Below are 25,306 nucleotides of genomic sequence, written 5' to 3'. Positions count from 1 at the left end.
ATAGAAGGTAAAACAGGAGATATTAATCAGATGTGGTAGGGTAATAGACGTGCTTCCGCGACCTACGCCGCCATGGCCACTATTGATTGCACAACTTCGATCGTCATCGCAATGAACACTTATAGTCCAGGCGGCTGAGCACCAGAATCTTTCCGTTTTTGCAGAAAGCATAAAACTTTGCACAGGGATACTACTACCCCTAGTGATGTTAAAAAATATATACCCCAAAATCCGTGCCCCCTAGTGGCCGCCATCTTCACTTTAAATATGGCTGCCATTTTAATTTGACTTTTTGTTATCTATCTATAATTCCAGCAATCTCTGTGTGTGTCTGTCTGTCTGTCTGTCTGTCTGTCTGTCTGTCTGTTTGTCTGTTTGTCTGTTTGCCTGCGACAGACGACCGCCGGTCCGATCTGATTGAAACTTACCTGGAATATTGCCAGGGCCCCGGGGTGAGAGAGAGGGGCATCACAGTTCAAGAGAGGGGAGAGAGGAGGGGCGATAGAGGGGGTGGTGAGAGTGGGGCGAGAGAGGGGGTGGTGAGAGTGGGGGCGAAAGAGGGGGTGGTGAGAGTGGGGGCGAAAGAGGGGGTGGTGAGAGTGGGGGCGAAAGAGGGGTGGTGAGAGTGGGGGCGAAAGAGGGGGTGGTGGGAGTGGGGGCGAGAGAGAGGGGTGGGAGTGGGGGCGAGAGAGAGGGACGAGAGAGGAGGGAGAGAGGAGGGCGAGACAAGGGGTGTGGTGAATGGAAGGTCGTGACGTGTGATCACATGTTGCCCGGCTCGAGCACAGAAGAGATAAAGCTGAGGTTCGGCTCGGCCGCGGGGTTTGTCCCTGGGGCATTGCCGTTTTATGTCGGCGGCTCACTTGGTGCTCATTGAATGGTGAGAATACTGATTGATATATAATACCGATTTATTTTGCGGTGATTAGTTGCGCGTGTGTACCTTACTGCTTATGTACTCCATGCTGCGTCTGTATTTCCTGGTGTGCCCGTAGAAGCGGCTTCAATCAAATGGAATAAAGCCTAAACTCTGAAGGTTCTTCTCTCGTCCTCATTTCAAGGGGGGAGCGAGAGAGAGGAGCGTCACAATTCTTCTTCTTCTTCTTCGTTTGATATGACGTCACAATTGACGCTGGGGACCTGAGTACGTTTCCCAGGTGTTTCCCAAGTTATGGCCATTTATGATACGGTTGGTCCGATCTTATTGAAATAATGCCCCAATCCAGTCGTCGTTTACGAGAGCGAAGGAACGAAGCTGCACATACTGGCACGCCTCACCCACGAGAGAGGGTACTGGCACGAGAGGGGGAGAGAGGAGAGGGCGATAGAGGTGGGGGGGGGGGTTAAAATGCCCCAATCCAGTCGTTGTTTACGCACCTACGGGCCCGCACGAGTCTATAATTCCAGCAATCTCTGCGTGTGTGTCTGTCTGTGTGTCTGCGACCGCTGTTTCTCAACAACCACTGGTCCGATGTAATTGAAACTTGTCAGGTATATTGCTGGGGCCCTGTGGATGTGCCTTTTCAAGGTTTGATATTAATCAGACAAGTGCTTCCCAAGTTATGGCCATTTATTTACCAAACCAATGACAGGACATGGTGCTATGACGTCACAATTCTTTTTTTTCTTCTTTTTTTGCACGTACGGCCACACACATGCAGGCACGTGAGAGCAAAGGAACGGCATGTGTGGTTGTTGTTTCTGGCACACGGTTTGAAAGTTTTTTTTTTCCACGTATGGCGCGCATGTACGGGCACTGAAATGAGAGCGAGAGATGAACCTTCAGAGTTTAGGCTTTATTCCATTTGATTGGAGCCGCTTCTGTGGGCACACCGGGGAATACAGGTTCAGCTAGGAGTACATAAGCAGTAACGTATACATGTGCAGTTAATCATTGCAGACAATCCGCGTAGTTAACGGGAGTTCGATATAATCTCCATTCTCACCAGTCAATGAGCACCTTCAGTTAACGAGCATCAAGTGAACAGCCGATGTAAATGGCAATGCCCCGGGGACAATCACTCGTGCCGCAGAGACCTCCCCTTATACGCGAGACGCACAACATGTGATCCCGCGTCATGTCCCTCAATTCACGTCAATTCACCACATTCTCCCCACCTTTAAAATGTAACTAGGGGCCCATCTTACACACCATGATTGCTTTAGCACTATAGGAGTATACATTTCAAGCAACGCGGACTAATGGATCTACAGAAGCATACATGCCAAGCAGTGATTATTTTGAGTTGTAGGAGCATGGAAATGAGCATCGATATATGATATAATGGGCATATAGGAGCATGAGCAGCGAGAATGCCGATAATCCCCTTTACAGATTGAGTCGTCGAGGGGGCCTTATTTGTCGACCTCTCCGGGAGTAAACGGCAGTTTCACTTGAGGGAGACTCCCGATCCTCTTGGTGAGCCTCGACTTGTGCCGGGGATGACTCCTCGATCGCTCTCGGGTGGAACGCGGCAGCCCCGTCGCCCGGCGGAGTTCCTGGGGGGGAAATGTCAGAAGGAGGAGTGCCAGAAGGTGGTGTACCGGCGGGAGGAGTACCTGAGGGAGCCAGATGGCGAACCGACACAGTGGTCTCCCTGCCATCCGGGAGCCTGACATGAGCATACTCTGGATTAGTGTCAATGAGTTCGACCCCCTCCACCAGCGGTTCATACTTGCTTCTGTCGTACCGGGCGTTTCATGAACACTGTACCGGGATGGGTCAGCCAGTTGGGCACCGTTTGACCGTCAACATAACGTCGTTGGTGAGTAAACATTCGTTCGTGAGGAGTGGCATTTGTGGACGTGCAGAGCAAAGAGCGTATGGAATTCAGAGCGTCGAGAAGGGTAACCTCCCATCGCTCGGGGCCCAGTCCTCTCGATTTCAGCGCCAGAGTTACGGCTTTCCAAATAACTCCATTATACCGTTCCACCTGCCCGTTTCCCTGTGGGTTGTATCCCGTCGTTCGACTAGTTGCTATGCCGTGCTCTAATAGGAATTGTTTTAGCCCGGCCGACATGAAACACGGCCCTCTGTCTGAATGTATGTACGAAGGTCTCCCAAACATAGCGAAGAGGTCAGAGAGACATCTCACGACAGTGCCCGAGGTCATATCCGAGCACGGAAACGTGAAAGGGAACCTTGAATATTCATCAACAACGGTGAATATGTATCTGTTGTCTGTCTCGGTTGGCAGGGGCCCTTTGAAGTCGATGTTTAGTCTCTCGAAGGGGGAAGTGGCCTTGATCAGTCTGCCAGATGCCGCGCCATAGAATCTGGCTTTTAGTTCAGCACAAACAGGGCATGAAGCATTCATTTGTTTAATATCTTCAACAGAATAGGGAAGATTTTGTCTGCGTACGAAATGTGCCATCCTGGTTACCCCTGGGTGGCACAGAGACACATGGAGGTCTTGCAAAGCCTGACTGATTGTTGCCGAACTGTAGACCCGGGAGAAGGTATCTGCAGCAGGGTTTTCTTTCCCGGGCCGGTAAACAATGTCGTAACTGTAGCAAGCTAGGTCTATCCGCCATCTCATAATTTTTTCATTCTTAATTTTCCCGTTATTTTTCCCATCAAACATGAATGCCACGGATCGTTGGTCCGTAACGAGCGTGAAGTGGTTTCCCAGTAAATAATGTCTCCATTTCCGCAGCGCTTCAACGATGGCATACGCTTCCTTCTCTATCGCTGAGTGTCTCTGTTCGCTTCTAGAGAGAGTTCTCGAGAAGAACGCGACCGGCCGCCCAGACTGATTAAGTGTAGCAGCTATGGCGTGATTTGAAGCGTCGGTCTCCACCACGAAGGGCACCGAGCTGTCGATCGATAAAACCACGGACTTACTGATATCATCCTTGAGGTTGTGGAAAGCTCTTACAACAGCGGCATCTGGTGGAAAGTTTTTGCAATGCACTAGGGGATGTATTTTCTCGGAGTATTGCGAAATCCATCTCGCATAGTAAGCGAACATCCCGATCACCCGGCGCATTGTCTGCAAGTCCTGAGGTGGTGGAAGCTCACGGAGCGGGCGCAATCGCTCAGGATCAGGCTTAATTGTGCCGTCGGCTATTGTGTAGCCGAGAAGGTCAATTGACCTTGCCGAGAATACGCATTTCTCGTAGTTGAGAGTCAGATTATATTTTCTAGCAATGCTCAATAATCTGTCCAGATTCCTATCATGTTCCCTCTGATCCCTACCGCACACTGTGACATTATCCACGTAAACAAAAGTGTCTTTGAGGTTTTCATCTGAGATGATGTCGTCCATAACCCGTTGGAAGCAAGCTACCCCATTCGTGACACCGAAAGGTATTCTCCTGAATTGGTAGAGGCGCCTCCCTGCCTGGAATGCAGTGTAAGGTTTGTCTTCCTCTCGGATGGGAATTTGATGATAGGCGCTTCGCAAGTCGATGGTACTGAATACCTTATAATTGGCCACGCGCTCGACCATCTCATCTATGCGCGGCAGGGGGTAGGCATCGAGTTGGGTGAAGCGATTGACCGTTTGGGAATAATCGACAACCATTCGTTTCTTATGGTTCTGACTGCTGGTTACTAACACCTGTGCGCGCCATGGCGAATCGCTCGGTTCTATAATTCCCTCCTCCAGTAATCGCTTGGTTTCCGAAGTGATGAAATTCATGTCAGCAGTGGTATATCGCCGCGATTTGATCGCTATCGGTTTGCAGACCGGCGACAAGTTAGCGAACAGCTGGGGGGACGTCACCTCCGCGGTGGTCAACGCATTTAAAATTAGACGAGGCTTGCTTCCTCCAAAGGGTATTTCGACGCTCGTGTGCTGCTTGAGGACATTATGACCCAGAATTACGTCTGCGCACAAATCACGAAGCACCAGTACCTTTACATCCCGATGCGTGTACCCTTTACGTCCAATTCAACATTGCAGTACCCTCGTACGCGGGATTGTAGTGAGGTGGCGGCCATGCATACCGTATTGTCAGTCGGGTGGATTACCCATTTCCCTGCCCTTCACTAGCGAGCTGTTGACGAAACTTTCAGAGCTACCGGTATCAATCAGTGCCTCAGCCATATGCCCGTTAATTCGTACGTTGATGATAGCCTTGGATAGATTCCCCGGGAGGCTGCAGTCAATTTATTTTGCGAGTAGAGAGCCGCAGAAGTGGGTTTATTTCTCCTTAGAGTAGATTTACATACCCCTGGCATAATGCCGTTTCTTGTCGCAATTCATGCATGTGGCATCTCTGGCGGGACATTTTTGACGAGGATGCCTTTTGTACCCACAAAAGAAGCATTTACCAACCGGAGCAGTTGCTGAGGAGTTTGACGAGGTCTGGGTATCCGGCTCCTCGGGTGTTTCTCCATCCCCTATGTCTGGCTGTGTCTGTGCCAGTGGGGTTCCTTGGGTTCCCATCGTAGCAGCGTTCATGAGCAGCATCGGTGTCCCAAATGACTCAGATTGCTGCTGAGCCGTATCCATCGCCGAGCCTGATCGACTACCTTGTCAAGAGTGGGGTTGCGCTTTCTCAGTAAGCGTTGCCGTATGTGGGCTGATCTGAGTCCTTGGATGAATGCCTCCCGTGTGGCTTCCTTTCGGTGTTCCTCGGCGCTACCGCCCGGAAGCTGCCGTCTTTTCCCAGCTGATTCAGAGCTTGCAGGAACTGATCGATTGTCTCCCGGCTGCTTGCTTGCGTGTGCTGAGAAGATGTCGTATGTATACCTCGCTCTTGGGCTTCACGTAGAGCGCTTGCAGCACCTCGATCGCTGCTTCGTAAGTGTCGCACTCCGAGAAGAGCCTGTACACGCTGGGCGAGACATGATTCACGAGGGCGGCAAATTTGTCAGCTCCCTCCTCGATGATGGTCAGATAGTGTGAGAAGGAGCAGAAACAATGCGACCATTTCATTTCTGAGTCAGTCGCGCATTTGGGTCTGCGTCGAACCTCTCTGGTTTGTAGATCTTGTCCATCTTTGGTTGAGAGAGCCGAGAAAATCAAATGGAATAAATTGAAATGAGAGCGAGAGATGAACCTTCAGAGTTTAGGCTTTATTCCATTTGATTGGAGCCGCTTCTACGGGCACACCGGGGAATACAGGTTCAGCTAGGAGTACATAAGCAGTAACGTATACATGTGCAGTTAATCATTGCAGACAATCCGCGTAAGCACGGAGTTCGATATAATCTCCATTCTCACCAGTCAATGAGCACCTTCAGTTAACGAGCATCAAGTGAACAGCCGATGTAAATGGCAATGCCCCGGGGACAATCACTCGTGCCGCAGAGACCTCCCCTTATACGCGAGATGCACAACATGTGATCCCGCGTCATGTCCCTCAATTCACGTCAATTCACCACAGGCACGTACTAGTAACTTCAAAATTAAGCCAGATACGAAAGTTACTTTAAGGTCTAACCCAACATTTTCAGGATCAAGGAACTAATTTAAGTCATTTCCATGCAAACCTGATGTCGGCCATTTTGAAATTCAAGATGGTGGCAACCAAATCGGAAAATATTGAATATCTCTGTTGTTAATCATGATAGAAACATAATTCAAACAAGAAATTCCAATGTTTTCAGTGTCAATCAACCAGATGGCATCTTTTTCAAGGGCATCAGATGCATCAAATACCATGCTGTAAGAGGCATATCTGATTATGTCATACTTTATTCCAATATGGGTATGAAAGTGAAAAAGGTCAATATTCCATATTTCAGTTTAATGCAAACAACTCCTGAATGTATCAATCATTTCAGACCATACCTTGATCATTTTAGGAACAAACCTCGACACCTGATCAAGGATGCCAGAGATTAATTAAATGAACCCCTATCGGTGCCCCCTTGTGGCAGAAAAATCACAACCATGCCACCTGTATAGGTTTTTCTGGTTTCTTATTGTCACTGACGACGCAGTTACCTTAATTTTCCTGTGAAGACAGTTATACTTCATAACAAGTGCCACCACATATGCACAGGGCAGTGCAAACTGGCTTTATTGTGGAATTTGTTCGATAACATTTGCAGTTCCCTCTGCAAGACTTAGTGCACTTGCATGCAATAAGCTTGAGGAAAGCTTTCTCGGCAACTGTCCACTTAGGCCTGAAATTGTTCTGATCGGTCTCCCAGCCCCAGTCAGATGGACTGGGAACTGTTGGCAGCTGTTCAAGGCATTGTCCTAAGATATGTCCGGCTTGATATACTGATCTCCTTGTGTGCTCCTCGAGGGCTGCCTTTGTAGGCGGAATGTTATCAAGGGTTCTTGACGTTCTGGAAAACAGTGTCATTCTTGCAGTGTTCACATTAACATCATCACTGGTACGAAAGTACAGGAGCACAACAAAGCGTTCAAGTTTTTCCATGATATTCTCCAGTAGAATTGGTGACAATGGTGATGACAAGAATGCAAAACACTCAGTGATCTCTGGCCACACACGCCAGGTATTCCACGCAGACTTCTTGCCATTATTTGCAAAGGAGGATGTAGTGTCACATCCCGAGAAAGCATGAAAAAAGGGCAAACCTTTTGCCATTTCAGGGTCAATTGCTGTTGCTATCTCATGCACGGGAATGTATCAGAATTCGTTTCCTGTTCCAAACGTTATCCATAGTTTTTCAAGGTTTTCCAAGTTCTGAAAATGAGCCACAGCCAAAACAACAACGTCCATGTCAACAGTCCTGATAATCACATCTTTAAAACCAGAATTCAGGACATCTTTCATATGGAGTAGAATCCTGGTGTTAGCCTCCCCATGTGAGCAAGGCTGTAGTCCATCCAAGTTGTGGTTCATATTAGAGCTGACAACTGACTCATGAACAGTGGATATGATAACCCTGTCGCCAGTGTCCTTTGACACACTCTCAGCACCTAGGAACTGGAAGAGTTCATCCTTGTTGTCATCATTGCGAAGGAAGTTTTTCCAATTGCCTGGCAACTTCACATTTGGAGACACACGTCTACGAGCCCCTGCCCCTCTATTTTCTCTTGCTGTAAGCGTCAAAGTGTTTCTCTGATAAACATCCCAAACAATATCGACTCGAAGAGACCTTTCGAGCTCTGAAACTACATATGGTACAAATACCTCCCTGGCATATTCCCCAAAGGTCCTGGATTCTCCAACTGGCAGAAAGTGCACCACTGCAGCACCATAAAGTATTCTTACTTCAGCAGTTGGGGTATTCAAGTAGGCTGATTTTCTGCAAGATTCAAGACATCCGAGGAGATCAGATTTCTTTCCTTGCCTAAGTTTCCCTGCTGTAGATAATGATTGTGGAAATTTCTGATTCTCATGCTTGAAAAATTCCTCTAGATTTCCTTCTCTTGACTGGCTACATGTGCAATCTAGAAAACAAAGAACAGTCACTCTTGAGTTCAGAGATCTTCTGCTTATCCTTCGACTGGGCCGTCTTATTCGGTCGACTGAATAGTGGAAATATGTTCCTTGATATTGGTGCACTGACTGGTGTTTCATTTTTTTAAGAGCCTGTCCTCAATGAAAGTACTGCACTGTTTTTCTGCTGTTGCATGAATCTGTTGGATAGTTTCAACAACAGTCATCGGCATGATTTCCTGGGTGTGTAACGTAAGCAAATCCTTGCTACGAAAAATAAATGTATTTCCTAATTCTTCTAAGGTAGAGACAAGACCACAAACATCTTCAAAAAGGATTTCTGCGAACTATGGGTTTGTTTGTGATGCTTGTCATCAGCATCATTACCATCATTGGGATCAAACTGTTCTTCAAATTCAGCGATTATGGCTGACAACTGAGGGCCAGCCACCATCCATCTCCGTAGGGCACCAAGGTTTTCGGTGAAGCTGATGGCACCCCCATCACCTTTCACACGTGCATTCAGCTGTTCATGGGCTTGGTGAAGTCCTATGGCAGAGAATGAATGTCCTGTTTTATTTGAAGTAAAGGCACCACGCATGAACTGCTCATAAACATCTGGACATCTTTGGTGAAGAGTGGTCATGTCACGTACGTGCACAGGAACACATCTAGCATAGTGTACATGATCCATTGCAAAGAACCATGGGGCCAATTTAGCCAAGGATTCTGTGTATAACTCGAAATTACATGTCCGAAGTGCTCTAATGAAAGCAAGCAATGTTAACTCAAGGTCAAGTACCAAGCTCCAAAAGCTGAATATGGGATGGCCAAGACACATCTCCTCACACTTCAGAAACACGATCATTGGTATCAGAATTTTCTTTTGGTATAGGCATCATTGGTATAGGCATCAGGGCATACGTTCAAGGGAATTATGCCAAGTTTTTTGAATCTCACAAGGTTTGTTTCAAATGATTGAAAACCTGTTCCAGTCACTTCCACATGACCTCGTCCTCGTCCTCACCAGGGCTGTGAAAGTGATTCGGATGTTGTCCTCCGACAAATAATGCACAAGGTCCAGTCTATTGGTGGCCTCTGGACTTCAGCTACATCACTTGGTTTAACGAGCTGGAACTGTTTCTCCATCATTCACACCATATCATTGCAACCTGAAAATAAAGAACTTTTATTTAGTAATGTTATCTCTATGTTTTCACTTATTTCAATGCTAAATTTGTGCCATATGCCTTGAGATGTCAATTTTCTCACAAAAGGCATGAAACAAAAAAATAAGAAATTAACAAATATTATATAGACACATCATATCCTGTGTTTAGAGCAGTATAATACAACAAATATAGACGAAATGCCATATTTTGGCGGCCATATTTATAATCAAGATGGTGGCCACTAGGGGGCGTGGATTTTTGGGATCCATTTTTTTTAAAGATCCCCAGGGATTGTAGGATCCCTGCGCAAAGTTTCATGCTTTCTGCAAAAACTGAACGATTCTGGTGAAAATCCTGCCTTAGCCGCTGAACTATTACTAGTATAGGCACTTAAAAGCAGGAAGCCATTGGGACTATAAATCCTGCGCAATCATTACCAACTTATGTTTTTTTTTCTGTCAAGCAAGGAAGCAACATTTATAATTTTTAAAAGGCTTCGGTATAGCCTTGTCGAGGTTCGAACCAGTGACATTTTAGACAAATGGTCATCTTTTCTTTCTTTTAAAGTTGTATCCTTCAAAAATCTTAAAATTTGTTTTTCACGACTATCACTTTAAATACATTATTTTATTGAAAAAAAAAGAAAAGAAAAAGTTCTTTAGTTTATTAGATATAAAAAAAGGGATTTTCCAAGTGCGTCACCGAGCCAATCATTCACTATTACTACATCGTACAAGTGACAAACAATTGTCAAAATTATACAAAATGGTGAAGGGCTCTACGTGATCCCAAAGCGATGCAAGGGCAAATCTTCTTCCTTCCTTATGAAAACTTTGAGATGGAGGTTCAGCATGAAAACCACAGGTGTAACATCAAATTCATTTTATTTCACGGAAAATACTCATGTATTCAGGTTTAATAAATACAAAACGAAATAAAGGAAACGACATTCGGATACAATGTTTTGGGAAGTTGAAAAGTTTTGGCTTGCTGGTGCAAAAAGCGTATCCTAGCGCTTGCTCCAGGTAAACTTGCGCCGGGCTCCCTCCTGTCCAGGCTTCTTCCTCTCTCGTCTGCGTGGATCCTTGGTGAGGAGTCCAGCTTGATGGGAAAGTGAGGATTGAATGAAGGGTTAAACACTTGGATGTGTTAAACACTCAACTTAAAAGGTAGCTTGTCTGATGTATGATGCAATGCTGCAATGAAAACAGTCATCATATGGGACAATACCTCTCCGCATGCTCTCAATCTCATCTGGTTGGAGGAAACTGATCAGGGCAAGAGAGATGGCGAGTCGGACAGCCCCGGCCTGTGAAGAATGGCCTCCTCCGGTAACACTGCACACTGCGTCGTGTCTGCCAAGCCGTTCTACAAACTGAAAAGGAAACATCAGCTGCTCTCTGTGAAATGGAATAAATGAGAGGAGGGAACGTAAAGGAACAGAAGGAATTAGTGAAACTCTAGCAATGAAAGAACACAAAAACACACTGAATGAGCCCACAAGTGTGAAACTTCTGTGTGAGCGAAGACATCGTGTTACCAACTGTTCCTGATTCTGCATGTCGATTATAAAAACGCTCTACTTTACCACTAATGCACAGGTATGTTATGCCGAACGATCAAGGTGCACTCAATTTGAAATTATCTCAGGAGTGATTGGTTCCAAGGAAAGACAAAAAGCACTCGCCTGTCCTGCAGCACCGGAAAGTACTCCAAGTAATCCATTCCATTCACTACGATCTCCCCGGTTCCTGCGTCCAACAATGTAACGGTCGCTTGTGCAGACTTCCTGATGCCTGCAATGGTTTATAACCACCTTACAGGATACAACTCACACATCCAAGCATAATGAATTTTGCTGTTGAAAATACAATGGAGTTTAGCAATATATGGACCAGCCTGTACTATGGTGAAGGAAAGTTGGTCTCACCTTTACTTTGAGAGAAAGCTCTCCCGGACTCATCGTACTGTAGCGGTGTAACCACTTGTGTGTACGCTTTCACGATCACTTTCTTACGAAAGGTTGTGAGATGGTCTTCAGCCAGACGTGCACAGGGATTTGCCAATAGCTTTTCACACAGCTGAATAAAATCGCTGTACTGAAGATAGAAACGAAGGCAATTGTGGATAATAAATAAATTTTTCAGTGGCTCATTAAAATAGGCCACTGCGCGGGGGAACTGCATCAGCAGCACAGCTGTGTCCCCGATAAATGATGCTACCCGCAGCCATGCTTTGCATGATGATGAAGATGAAGAAGAAGATGAGGGAGAAGAAGATGAAGGAGAAGGCTACTATGCACTGGATTTCAAATCTAGCAATTTCCTATGTTTGAAATGAGCCCTCCCTTGCGAGGCATCAAAATCGCACCACACTAAACTCCATTAAAGAACCGCTTACATCCTTGTCAGACAAATTCTCCAAAATGATGTCATACAGTTCGTCCTTGTTTACCCACCGAGACAAATTGAATGTTCTGCAAAGAAAGGACAATGAGAAAGAAACACTTTTGCAAAGAACATGACTGCAGCAAAATCCAAAGACGCTGAAAAGTTTTAAAACAATTGCCAAGTCCAACATTGCTGTAACATCCCAACAAATATCGATGAGGCATTATGGATTTCCAAATATATTATATTCGAGCAAAGTCAGCAATAAGGGAGGAACATCCATTGGGTAATAGCTGCCACTATAGAGGAATGAGGACAACTTCAAGCTAGGGGCTGAACAAGAGTGAGGAAGTAAGGATAGACAAGGGCCGCTGAAGGCTGAAAAAAAACAAAAGAGCCAGAGTTAAATAAATTGGTAAACAATCTTGAAGTTTATGTGGTGCACAATTACCTCTGCCACCGAAGGTAGACGTAGGTTATGTTTTCACTCGTTTGTCTGTGAGCAGGTTATTTCAAAAAGGTATGGACAGATTTGGAAGAAACATGGTGGACAGGTTTGGGTATGTGACAAAGATGAATTGATGAGATTTTGGTGAAGATCTGGACACGATATTTCTTTAAAGTGATTATTACTTGGAGAAAGGGCCAAAAATGACAGAGCATTATGTCTCAAAAAGCTATGGATGGATTCAGACGAAACTTGGTGGAAAGGTTGGGTGTGTGACAAGGACAAATTGATTCGATTTTGGTGAAGATTTGGATCTGGATCCGGATATAAGGATTCGAATTTTTAACCTCCGCCATCGAAGATGGACGGAGGTTACTGTTTTCACCACTGTCTGTTTGTTACTTGACGAAATCTACGATTTTGTCAAGTATGTTGGTCAGTTCAGTTTGTGAGTTTGTTTGTTTGTTTGTGTGTTCGTCTCACTCTACAGGTCGCATTTTGAGTCGGAATGTCATGGAACTTCACCAATGGACTTATTGGCCACCAGAATATAACTTTTGGCATGTCAGGATCAAAGGTCAAGGTCAGGAAAATTCCTGAAAATCGTGAAAATCCGTATCTTTTAGCATGGGCCGATTTTCAAAAATTCATGTCTCCACCAAATCTTAACGGATTCCTTTCAAATATGAAACACGGACGTAGGAGGGGAGTATCTTTGACTGGATGAATTTCGTCAAGTCCTGGCCCTATGGGCCATTTTTATTTGTTTGTTTGTTTGTGAACAGTATTACAGAAAAACTCCGACGGATTTCGACAAAACTTGGTGGGGGGATTAGGTATGGTCCAAGGATCATGCCATCAGATTTTGGACTTGATCCAAAGTCTAATATGGCCGCTATGGCGGCCATTTTGAAAAAAATATTTGAATTTTTGTTTTTGCATTTCTACATGTTTTAAGTGATTTCCAACCCCCCTCCCCCAAAAAAAAAATTGTTAGAGAAAAAAAACTCAGAAATTTTGCAACTTTTTTTTTCAACAAAATTTCGATTTTTTTTTTGCATTTCTACATGTTATAAGCGATTTCCAACAAAAAACATGCCAAAATTATAATTGCGGCTGATTTTGGAACTTCAGGTGGATATACCCACGTAAAATCAATTTCTGTCTCAAGGAATCTAGTTATGACGAATGAATCGAGTATGTAAAAGTTAAAGGGAAAGTTGCAAACTATAACTCTGTGAGCACTGTTGACATCAAAATGAATGAATAGGATATCAGGTTCACTTGAGTGACCAAGCAGTATTGGCGGCAGAGGTTTTGCACTCTACCCAGTGCTCCCTCTCTAGTTTTTAACGTGATTCTACACTATCCAGAGATTTAGTCAAAAACAATGTGTAACATGATATCTCAAAAAGTTGTGGACAGGTTATGACAAAACTTGGTGGATGAGTTGGGTTGGTGACAAGAACAAGCCGATTAAATTTTGGTTCAGATACGGATGCAAATCCGACATATCAGTGGGATACAACATGTAAACTGTTCTGCCTTGTGGGTTATGCGCTCTACCAAGTGCCGTTCTCGTTTGAGGATGTGTTTTTCCATGTATGTATATTTGGAGAGACGTTTTGTCCAAGGAGATATTTGTCTGGTACGGTTTGTATAATGTTTGCGTTCAAGAAATGATGGAACTTCATTAATTTCAAAACACGTTATACATTCTGCACAACAGACTTACAAATGGTCCATTTCCTCGCCCTTGGCTCTCCGGCGGTCCTCTTCTGCTTCTGCTTTCACAAGCAGGGCGGAGGTGTCCTGTAAATGAGAACCAAGTGATAACTTTTCCTGGAAGGAGGGTTGTCCTGTTGGCATTTGTGAAACACGGCTCAAGATGTTGGGAATGCAGGTTCAAATCCCATGCACTCCATGTCCTTGTAATTCACTTAATAGTGCAATGATGTGGACTCATGTCTTTGTCTTGTATGGAATTTAGGTACAAGCTTCACCACAAACTATGAAATCAATGTAAGGAATAAATGCGGTGTATTCAAGAAAATGCTGTCAAATAAGCACTGACTGGCTGGATCACCAGCACAGACACAAATACATTCAAAAAACAAAAAAAAGAAAGAAGATTTTGTCTTATTAAGCTACAAACCTCAACATTTTCCAAAGGGTTGACAACAGCTAATACTGCTATGTGCAGTCAGTCATCAAGATCAGAAAGACAAACTGTCAGCTACCAAGCTCCTTGTCAAAGTGACAGTTGATAGCTGGAAGTCACATGACTGGCCACAGCCAAAATTTCATCAATGTTAAAGAAAAACAAAATTAATGTGAGATAACTAAAACAAAGTAATGAGGTTGAATAACAGACTAACAATGATAATGACAATACTCAAATTATAGGGACATTAATTATAACAACCACAATACTATCAATATGGGAATGAAATAAGTGTTTGAACAATTACAGAATAAAAAAAATAAAAATAAAAACTTCGGACTCATGGATAACAATTGCAAAGAATAAATTTTCCCCTTTCGTCTCTCTACAAGAATGAAGATCATGGAAGAGCCAGCTGACAGAGGGTATCAACTGACCATATGTCAGCAGGTCAAATAATGGACACGATAAGCAAGGAAATGAACAAAGAGGCAGTGCTAGGAGAAAGAAGAGCGAAGGGAAAACTGCAACCTGTATGTCATAACACTGCAGTTTTCTCTTTTTGGAGATGCAGTCCTTACCAAGATCGAGTCAAAACAACCAAGAGTCTTTTTTTTGGGGGGGGGGGGGGAGAGTTTGGTGTAATCAACATAATTAGGATGCAGGTTGTTTGCAACTACATCTAGTGGGAAAACCATTCTGGACCATAAACCAGCTTGGACTTTTCATGTTCCAGGTCTCAGGCCTGTTCAAAACATTCACATTCATCAATGATGACACCTTTTGCCTGGTTTCTCTCCCCCTTTTGGAAAACAAATATTTTCAGGATTCGACCAAAAATGCTCTCCTGCTCCTCTACAACACACACAACAGTAATGTTGTGGACTTACAAAGCTGTATACACAGCACAAGTAATTCTGAGATCTACAGACGTGTGTCGAACAATTGTAGACATCCAAAGCACCCGATTGACATCACTATCTGTATTCTGTCGGCGAACAAACATCACGATTGAACATTTGGAAGCAAAATAAATTGCAGTCAGTGATGTCCAACTGTGACACACATGCATGGATGTTCAAACACTGTATACATACATGCATGAGGTTATAATATTGATGCTTTCCCGTGTAGAAGAGGAAATTAAACGGATGTCCATCAGCTCCCCATTGTGCCACTATGGATGAAACAAACATGTTTGCAATTAGCTCACCATGCATGTTGGTTATCAATACTACATCCCTCACAACTGTTACGGATTAGTACGAATCCGACATAATTGGAAATGCTCGGTGTTCTGCGTAAAAGGCAACCTGAATTAAATAAGGATTGTGGTTACTGTGTGAAAGGATACTTGTGCAGACAGTTGAATGCATCAGTGGCACTCGGCACAGTGATGGAGTGTGAACAGAACTTTGAGGATAGCTTTTGTTGAGGCTACCATGTTTGATTACCATGACAGCTACATTCCTACATGAAAGTGAAACGGACTGGGTGAAAGACTTGTTATGGGATACGATGCTCTGAGCCAATGGTCAGGCTTTTGGTCAGTTTTGGAATGCAGACTGTTACCTGGCTTCGGAATGACCTTGTATCATTACAATATAATACGAGTGGTGAGTGTTTGAGAGGAGAGGAGGTTTGAGATGTGAACTAGAGATTCAGCTCCAGCAGAGTGCTGGGCATTTAGAGCGGCGGAGTGCAGTCAAGTTCGCTTTAAGGAAGCGAGCTGTGCACGGCGGAACGGGCTGCTATGGCTTCACACGCCCTGTAATAGAGTGCGCACGTTTACCACAGACCCGAGTCTAACCCATTGCATCTGTGCAGATGCAGGTTTATCCTGCTTATTGACTGATTGAGTTCACGAGGAACCAATGCAACACCGTGGGTGTCATCAAGCCGTCATCCACGCCGCCAATTACTCTGGGCATCTCACCAAGGTTGATCCACATTTCTCACCGCATAGCTGGGTAGCACAATCCTACTGCAAGGAATTCACCCTCATGGCACGCTCGCCACGTACACTGCTGGCCAGTCGAACTTCACTTTGTGAGTATCCGTACACCATCTGGAGCATCTACGCTTGCTTCGAAAGTGCAAGACCGATTTTGACAACAAACTCGTATCCTATCGAAGTGTTGCATTAAAGCACATGAGAGATGAGAGTAAAGGGGATGCTAGAGATAAGTTGCCTACCTAAGAGTTGTGGGAATATTTACAACTATATTGAAACATACATGTGTAACCTTGAGGGAGTTTTAAAAGCCTTGAACGTGGCATGTGGGACTGTGGGGAGTTTTACAGTCATTTAATGTTTCATTTAAATCATTGTGATGGAATCTTATTAAATTATATTCGTGTTTGAACAGAAGACAGGAGGAATGAATAAATTACACATTAAATATACTTCTTTTTCGTGTCGCACGCTGGTTTCACCTGGTAAATAATACAAAGAAAAGTTCAAAGTGATCGTTTTAATTGCTTGCTGTGTTCCCCTTTGGGCACTTGGGGCACTCACCCTAGGAGACCATGCATAACACAACCCTGAATCTTTATTCCAAAAAATGTCCTCCCACCATACCCACCACTGCCAAATGGTCACTATCATTACATCAATGAAAGTTGATGTCATTTACACATCGCGGCCATGTTTTGAGCTCTACCATCGACCAACGATCAAACTAGGGTATTGAGATGATTATGGCAGGGATGTGGAATTTGGCCAAGTGCCGGAAACTCCTTGCGAGACACAGTGGGATCATGGACGGCTGCCAGCAATAAATGCTGGTAGACGGTTCTCAACTTAATGTATTATCAAATGGATGGAGCATTGTGCACCTGACTGCGAAAGCACCAGTCGACAGTTTATAGTCGGGCCGAGAATCCAACTCAGACCAGACAATTAAAAAACAAATGCCCAATCTCTCTGCCATCCTATCGGACAGTCAATGAAAGTTCTGATGCCAATGAAAGCAGCTCCTTTCGCAAGATGATGATGTTGCAAAAACAACAAAGCTTGTGCGCATCTTATCTTATAATTGTCTTCTGTACGTGATAAAAGTTAAATGAAGAGTGACTTCAGAAAATGCCGATCGATGATCATTTCCAATACATCAAGTTAGAATAACGAAATCCAGACAATACCTTTACATTCTCTAGCATTATCTTTACGAGGGATTGGGAGGAGTTAAAGGGAGCTTCTGCACCAAAAACTTTTGCAAAGAAATACAAAGTTCCAGTTCACCAGATTGTTGATGCCAGAACACAAAACATACCTTTTCGCTTTGGGAATATTTCTTTGGGATGCTGCAACAAAGCAGGCAAGTCATAGTTGTGAAAACATTTAGGTTGAACTGTTCGTATTTTCAAATACCATATGTACCGTACATACATGTTTGTCTATTGCCTACTAATTCACGAAAAAGTATCCCTATGTCTACCAATCACTTTGTCCTGCATTTGGTTTACGACCAGCTCCATTTGTCGTCTTTGTTCGTATGCAGCATCTGGCTAAGGCTTTGCATCAGATCTCACAGGGGCGTGACAGTTCTGCTGCTGTAGTGCCCCCTGTACATTAGAGCAGGAATTTGCTCAAGGTGCGGGTGATAACTTGCTGACTCTTTGTGAGGACGATTGAGGGATTGTTAACGGCCACCAACTAATGTGAGCAGATGTAACGCCCAGTTTAACATCCATCTGAAGGATGGCATACACAGTGAAGTATCACACTGCTTGCAAAACACAATGGTGGCACTTCATAGCTGGGTTGACATTCAAATTCAATCTAGACAGCTTAGAGGTGAGTGTGCGTACCTCTCGGCCATCCTGCCAACCCACAAGCTCCAAAATGAGCCTTGGATTTATGCCAAAATGAAACAAATAAGTAAATAATAATATCTCAATGACAGGCGAGACAGGAGTATCTCATTATTTATTTATTTTTAACCAACCTTCATGATGGGTCGCGCCCTCTTTTCATGGAGGGCGGAAGGAAGCAGGTACCGAATGGCTTTCTGTAGCACAGGAGAATGATGGAAACAGGGCACAACTACAAGTGTAAAATTGTTCTTGCACATACTGAACAATAATATATTGTGCATGATGATGATGATGATGATAATGATGATAATGATAATGATGTTGATGATAATGATGTTGATTTCTCCTGAAGAACAACCACAGATTAGAGTTTAAAGATAGCCGAAAACTCACATCAACATCTTCCTGAGTGAAGGTGTCGGGATTTTCTCCCATCATGTTCGCCAGGTGTCGCCGGCCAAATTGAAACTCCTCCACCTGCTTACGGATGTATTCCTCTGTGTATTGCTTCTTTGCTGCTGCCGCTGCCAGAGCCGCAGGGGAAATGTGCCGCTGAGACACTGCTGCCTGTTTCCAGAGGCTGCGGCTCCATACCTACAAGCATTGAGATGTAGTAATCAATGTAGTAATCATGTGTTTGAGCTGTGTGAATGACTGACCAACAAAACGAAATGATTGTTATACGATTTTGCACAAAATATGATGCGAATCAACAAATATGAGTCTATATAAAGCAAGGGTTTTAACTTCGTTTTTTTTTCTTTCTCCAATGTCACAATTACCCAATGAAGTTATTTACATGAATAAGTTAAATACCCATCCCAAAATGCTGGAACAAAGGAAAAATGCACTCTAACCTTGGTTACGCTATGTTTCTGACCTTGCATTGTTAAGTGAATGCAGGTTATTGAAGCTTGGTGTTAGCTTAGCGGTTCATGTGGCTGGCTTGGGATCTGAAGGTCCTGAGTTTGAGCTCCTATCAACTGCTGAATTAACATCAGGTGGGGGTTGACTCTACCTGTCATCCTTTCGAGGTCGGTGAAATGAGTACCAGTGTACTAGTAAAAGGGGCATTGCATCAACGACACAACCGCACCCCCAGTAAATGATGCTACCCGCAGCCTTGTGCTGCATACGAAGGAGGATGAGGAGGCAGGTTTTTGATTGCTATTTTGAAAAACTGATTGTCTAATATTTTTTATTCACATCAGTCAAAACCATGCCAAATACATGGTGGGTACAAGAAAAATTGTCACTGCAAATAAGGGGCTGTTTTTACATGATATGATTGAATTAAAAAAAAAAATAAACCAATGTCACCCGCAGGGCGACCTATATCTTGCCAAAAGGTGACCACGTGTGACTTCTTTAAGGTCACACTGAGGTGAACAGAGCTGCTATCCACCAGGAGCTACTCCTTGAGGAATATCTGCCTAAGAGAGATTCCGATGAGAATTGTTCTACAGAGTAACCATGAAAAATATGCTTTTGCCTCATAACGTCACCAAATGACGTCATAATGTCTCAAGCTTGACATATCTAGAAAGCACTCATCGAGGTGTTCAATTTGAGGTACTATACGATATGGTTCCTAAAACTTGAAAATTTGACCTTGGGGTCAAATATGTTTGACCTGAGGCGCTAACCATGAAGGTCAAGGCCAATCGCCACCAAAAATTAATCAGCTGAGCGCCAGACCATGAACTATATTCCCATGAAGTTTGAAGACGATCCGATCAAAATTACTCAAAAAATAAGGGTTTCGTCGACTCCCCTGATTTGCGACAGTGACCTTGACCTTTGACCTTCAAAATTTTGTGCACTGAAAGGGACCTCTATAGGCCTCTGATATGCGAAGTTACAAAAATTTCCGATGATAACTGTGCTCTGCAGAATTTTTTATAGGTGATTACAGACAAACAAACAAACAAACAAAAAAAAAACCATACAAGCTGACTAACATATCTTGCAAAAACTTCGTTTTGGCAAGATAAAAACACAACACGTACAATCGCGAGATTTGCAGCAATTAAAAAGTGCAAATTATGAACAATCCTAATAAATGTATCAAGTCCCAATCACGTCTCTTCCCTGTAATTGAAGGGAACAACCAATCAGGTCTCACGTAATCAATTACCTCCAGGTGACTAGGAATCTATATAATTAACCTCCCATGCTCTTCCAACCATAGAAAGCTGCATAAAGCAACCAAGAGAAGCAACACATGGTAAGCCCTTTGTTGTTTCAAACCCTACCTGGGTTCATCTACAGCTGCAGACCATCACAAGTAGAACAAACATGAGAATCCCAATGCTGCACGATCCCCTCAGCCGGCAGACCAGTTTCATCACTTGTTGGCAAGTTGTCAGAAACAGCATAGACAAAACAGGGGAAAGCTGCAAAAGCTGAAACCTGCATAAAGCTGCTTTACACATCTTTCTTTGGCTGGAAGAGCGATGAGGTTAATCAAGATCCTAGCCACCAGGGAGATGTTTGATAAGATGAGAGGTAATTGGCCGTTCCCTCCAATTAGAGCTGAGAGACGTGATTTGGCCTTGAAATTTGTATGATGATTGCTATCGCCATTACACGTGGTACATGTTTGGGAGCCTCGTTGGCCTGATTAGTTGTTCCCTCCAGGTCTTCAAGACTGCTGTTCATCACATTCTCAAATTGTTCCCAATGTAAAACCATGATTTTTTTTTTTTTACCCTCATTAACCACACTCAAATCCATCCTCAAAATTTTATGGTTTTCCCTCCTTGGAGTTTCCTTCTGTATCCATCTTGTCCACCCCATGGCATCCTGTGTCCATCTTGTCCACCCCATGGCATCCTCTGTGTCCATTTTGTCCACTCCTTTCAGTGTACCAGCTCTTCCATGAGCCTCAACTTGGTATTCAATTACAAACAAAAAATAGCTCCGCAAAGCGGGCGTAACCCCTCAGCCCATGCATTGTAAAAGGAAGCAGTGATATCACGATGATGCAGTCAGTTAGAGCACATTGGACGTCATATCGAAAATCAATCAGGTCCTTGGTGCTTCCAGTCTTGCTCTATGGGTGCGAGACTTGGACTCTAAGGATCTGAGACGGACACTTAATTGCTTTGGTACCAGGTCTCTTCGGAGAATCCTTGGCTATCGCTGGTCGGACTTTGTGTCCAATGAGCGGTTGCTGAGAGAGACTCAAATGAGATTTGTTACCTGCATAGTCAGTGAGTGTCAGCTGCAGCTCTATGGACATGTGGCTCGTCTTTCTGATGCTGACCCTGCTCACCAGATTCTCTCAGTGAGGGAGTCTCGTGAGTGAAGGAGGCCAATGGGCCGACCACGTGCCTTGTGGTCGCAGCAGGTTGATCGGCATCTCAAGGAGTTGGGGATGGGCCAGGCATCTGCCTGGGGGATGGCCAGACGGAGGCCCCTGGAGTACCAGCGGAAAGTGGACGCAGCGACGCGCTGCTCTGGCGCATGCTCCCATCTCTCAGTGTATACATGCATCATATAGCACCACCTGGTGGAAGCCTGCATTACAAGTCATAAAAGTGGGGAAGTTCACAGGGCCGTAAGGCCGAGTTCTTTGGTAGTCGGTTATAAATTACAAAGCCCTGCACGTGTGTCTGATTGTTCACTTTTTCATTTGAATAACAGTGTCAAATATTGTCCCATTTCTACATCACGGATGGACAAAGCTGACAATGTTGTGAAAATTTTATTATTTTTAATCATCACAAGGTCGGATGAATTTTTTATGAAAGGATAATGCTCGACACAATTGGTCAGCCTGTACAGTGGACATAAGTTTTCCGATTGAAAACCATTGGCGTCAAATAAGTGGGAGAATTACGTGCCTATGGATACGAGATATCTGATTTTAAAGCTCGACTTCGTTTTGTTTAGTACTATAATCTCAAGTTCTCTCAATAGTTAGGGAATTTTAGCAAATTGTATTGACCATCTGTGAAAAAAATTGCTTACCAAAAAATTTCTTCACTAACATATTCATCTCGGTGTCTACTAACACCTATCAATTAGTGCAAACCCAAATCCTTGTGGAAAATTCTGGGTAGCCAATCAAAGTTCGGGTGCTCAGAGGGCCTGCGCGAAAAAAAAAAATTGGAAAAATTAACTTGTGGGATGTCCAACTCGGGGTTTTTTGGGGTGCTGAATTGATTCCAATTAATTAGATTTGAGAAAAAATGAATCCCTGGCCGTAAAATATTGATATGATACATTTTTGGATGGCAGGATGGGCTATCAAGAAACTCAACCCCACATTCGAACATGCCAACTGGAATGGTTTCATGAAGTCATTATACAGACCTGAATGCAAGGAGAAGTCCCTCATTGAGTTTCTTCCAATCATTGAGGGTGACCCTAATGAGTACAGCACTATCTACACCACGCTAATGGAATGCCTACGCGCTGTCCGTCTCCTGCCCTCATAACATTCGACCTGCCTATTTGGTTGAAAGCAATGCAGATAGTCCTCCAGTCTGAATTGCCCATTATCACAAGACTAGGTGGGTTTCACCTCCTGAAAAGCTTCCTAGGGTCCATCGGGATGGTCATGGCCGACTCTGGGCTGCAAGAGGTCATACAGCTAGTTTATCCAGGCAGCACCACAGCAGAACACATCCTCTCAGGCGGGGCTTATGCCAAGGCCATTCGGTTTCACCTTCTTGCATCTGCAGGAATTGCCAAGTTTGAGCTGAGAGGTGTCTTCAGTGAGCAGGAGTACAAAGACATGGAGGACTTCATCAGGACTGCAAAAGATGAGACAACAGGTAATCAAAATTCCTCTAATCTAACATATGCACCAAGGATAGTCACTGTCTTTGAGGAGAGGATGGCAGAGAGATTGAAGATCTTAGCTGAAGGAGGAAGGACACCAGCAATCTGGGTCTGGTACTATGGCAGAATCGACCTCATCAAGGTATTCATCAGGAGTGAGCGTGTCCCAGACCACACAGGTCATCTCAGCTGCATCATTGGAATGCTCAATACCTTCGCAGCAGCGGGCCACCATCAGTACGCAAAGGGAGCAAGGCTGCATGTACAGCTGATGCATCAGCGACAGGAGAGTCCCATGTTCCAGGAAACTCTATCCAAGTTCACTTTGTATGGCAACAATGTAGTCAGGTTCTCAGACCATGAATGGTCCGGCACATGGACCAACATCACGATAGAAACCACACTCATGCGTGAGGCAAAATCCTCCGGTGGTCTAAACAGAGGCCGCTTTTGGAAGAGTCTTCTCATAAGTCTTGGGTTCAGACTCTGAACCACTTCTCGTTCATTCACCAAGAGCTTGAAAGAAGCATGGTCAAATGTGGGGTACCTTTTCACACCGACGTTAAAAGAGCCCAAATGAAGAGAGATAACGATGCTGTCAACACCATAGTTGGGTGGTTGAAGGAAGTCAACCCTTTCAATGCCACACGGGACAAGAAGACTCTGGTGTCCTTCTCAACTGGGTTCAGCAGCACTCCCGAAGACCAAGTCAACGCTGATCAAGCAGAAGAAGTTGGCAGAGCCATACAGGCTAGGATGGATGGGAAAACTGTTGTGGATGCAATGGTAACCAAACACAAGGTCAAATCACTTGCAAGCCTCAGATCTGGACCCAAAGTCAATGGCGAGAAGGTGGTCATTGACTCACTGAAGCTATTCAACCGCCTCATTGTCATCAGTGAGCGTGAAGTCAAGACCAAAGAAGCTCTGCGCTTTGAGTTGATGCCAAAACCGATGTCTCCTTGACAAAAATCAAAAGTTGCGAAAGCCAGACAAGGCTGCTCTAGCAAGGTCCCTGAAGGCATGTGTGGCACCTGTCGAACAACCCCCTTGCACAAGCATTGTGGTTGATGGTGGGTGGCTCCTGCACAATGTCAAGTGGGAGGCTAACCTTACTTGGAAGGATGTTGCTGAGAGCTACCTCCGGTTTGTGAAGTCCATGGGGAGCCATCGCCTCCGGATAACAGTGGTCTTTGACGGATATGGCAGCTCCACCAAGGACCATGACCACTTGAGACGAACAAAGAATGCATGCTGTGACATTCAGATTAGTCTGGATCGCAAAATCATCATTGCAAGAGAAAAGTTCCTCGATAACAAGCACAACAAAGCCCAGCTCGTTCTGCTCCTTGATGAGACATTTAGTAGGAATGGAATCAGTGTACAGCAATGCTCCAATGATGCCGACACCTCCATCGTCCACGTAGCTCGAGATGAGGCAAGAGAGTCCCCTGTCGAGGTGAGGGCTGAGGACACAGACGTCCTGGTTATGCTGATTCATCATGTTGCAGTCCATCCGATCTTCCTCACGACAGCCAAAGAAACATCTTACGATGTCAGAAAGATCCGGGAGGCCCTCCCAGAGATATACCAGAGGTATCTCATCTTCTTGCACAGCTTCTCTGGCTGCGATACAGTGTCTGCAATTTTTGGGTTGAGCAAACCAACTTTGCTAAGCCAGCTCTGCAAGACTGATGAAGCAGAGAGGGCAATGGACGTGTTTATGGACATCCGAGCTGAGAAAGGTGATATCATTAAAGAAAGCTGTGATCTTTTCATGCTCATGTTCCATGGGAAATCCTCCAAAGACTTGGAAGACTTGAGATTTGACATCTTCAACAAGCGAGCTACTACTGGGAGTATAAAACCTGAGAAACTCCCCCCGACAACAGGAGCTGCAGCACAGAACTCTCTCCGAGCTTACCTCCAGACTAGAGACTGGCTGATGCTGCAAAGTCCATCGTTGGATGCCAGGGACTATGGATGGCAACTCACTGAGCAAGGATATGCACCAGTCCCTTCTACAGACCCCATTGCACCAGACTACCTCCTGACGTTTGCCAGCTGCAACTGTGTGGGGGACTGCAGCTCACTCAGGTGCTGCTGTAAAAAGCAAGGAGTCAAGTGTATTTCTGCTTGTGGCATCTGTCATGGTAACTCTTGCCTGAACATAAACCAGCTGGATGACAAGAGGAGTGAGGAAGATACTGGG

At 44.6% G+C, this 25,306-nt stretch overlaps 1 protein-coding gene and 1 pseudogene across 1 annotated transcript in view; one reads left to right on the top strand and one right to left on the bottom strand.

The window, feature by feature from the left end:
• Nucleotides 1-10,131: 10,131 nt before the first annotated feature.
• MRPS9 (mitochondrial ribosomal protein S9) overlaps nt 10,132-25,306 on the bottom strand; it is a 34,769-nt gene continuing 19,594 nt past the window's right edge. Inside the window, exons 2-11 of the mRNA XM_085860509.1 lie at nt 18,697-18,897; nt 18,435-18,497; nt 17,760-17,790; nt 15,582-15,661; nt 14,056-14,132; nt 11,883-11,958; nt 11,413-11,581; nt 11,170-11,278; nt 10,713-10,882; nt 10,132-10,583 (exon numbers count right to left, since the gene is read on the bottom strand). Of these exons, the coding sequence (XP_085716635.1) occupies nt 10,492-10,583; nt 10,713-10,882; nt 11,170-11,278; nt 11,413-11,581; nt 11,883-11,958; nt 14,056-14,132; nt 15,582-15,661; nt 17,760-17,790; nt 18,435-18,497; nt 18,697-18,897 (1,068 nt within the window). The 3' untranslated portion in view covers nt 10,132-10,491. The remainder of the gene's footprint in view (nt 10,584-10,712; nt 10,883-11,169; nt 11,279-11,412; nt 11,582-11,882; nt 11,959-14,055; nt 14,133-15,581; nt 15,662-17,759; nt 17,791-18,434; nt 18,498-18,696; nt 18,898-25,306) is intronic.
• Nucleotides 22,542-25,306, top strand: part of LOC147010642 (uncharacterized) — a 3,007-nt pseudogene continuing 242 nt past the window's right edge.

This window comes from Eptatretus burgeri, chromosome 16, assembly GCF_056783735.1.
Source record: "Eptatretus burgeri isolate ZD-2024b chromosome 16, Ebu_testis_v1, whole genome shotgun sequence".
In the NCBI taxonomy this organism is placed as follows: Eukaryota; Metazoa; Chordata; class Myxini; order Myxiniformes; family Myxinidae; genus Eptatretus; species Eptatretus burgeri.
Note: the sequence above shows the minus strand (reverse complement) of the source record. Positions and strands in the feature narration are given on the sequence as shown.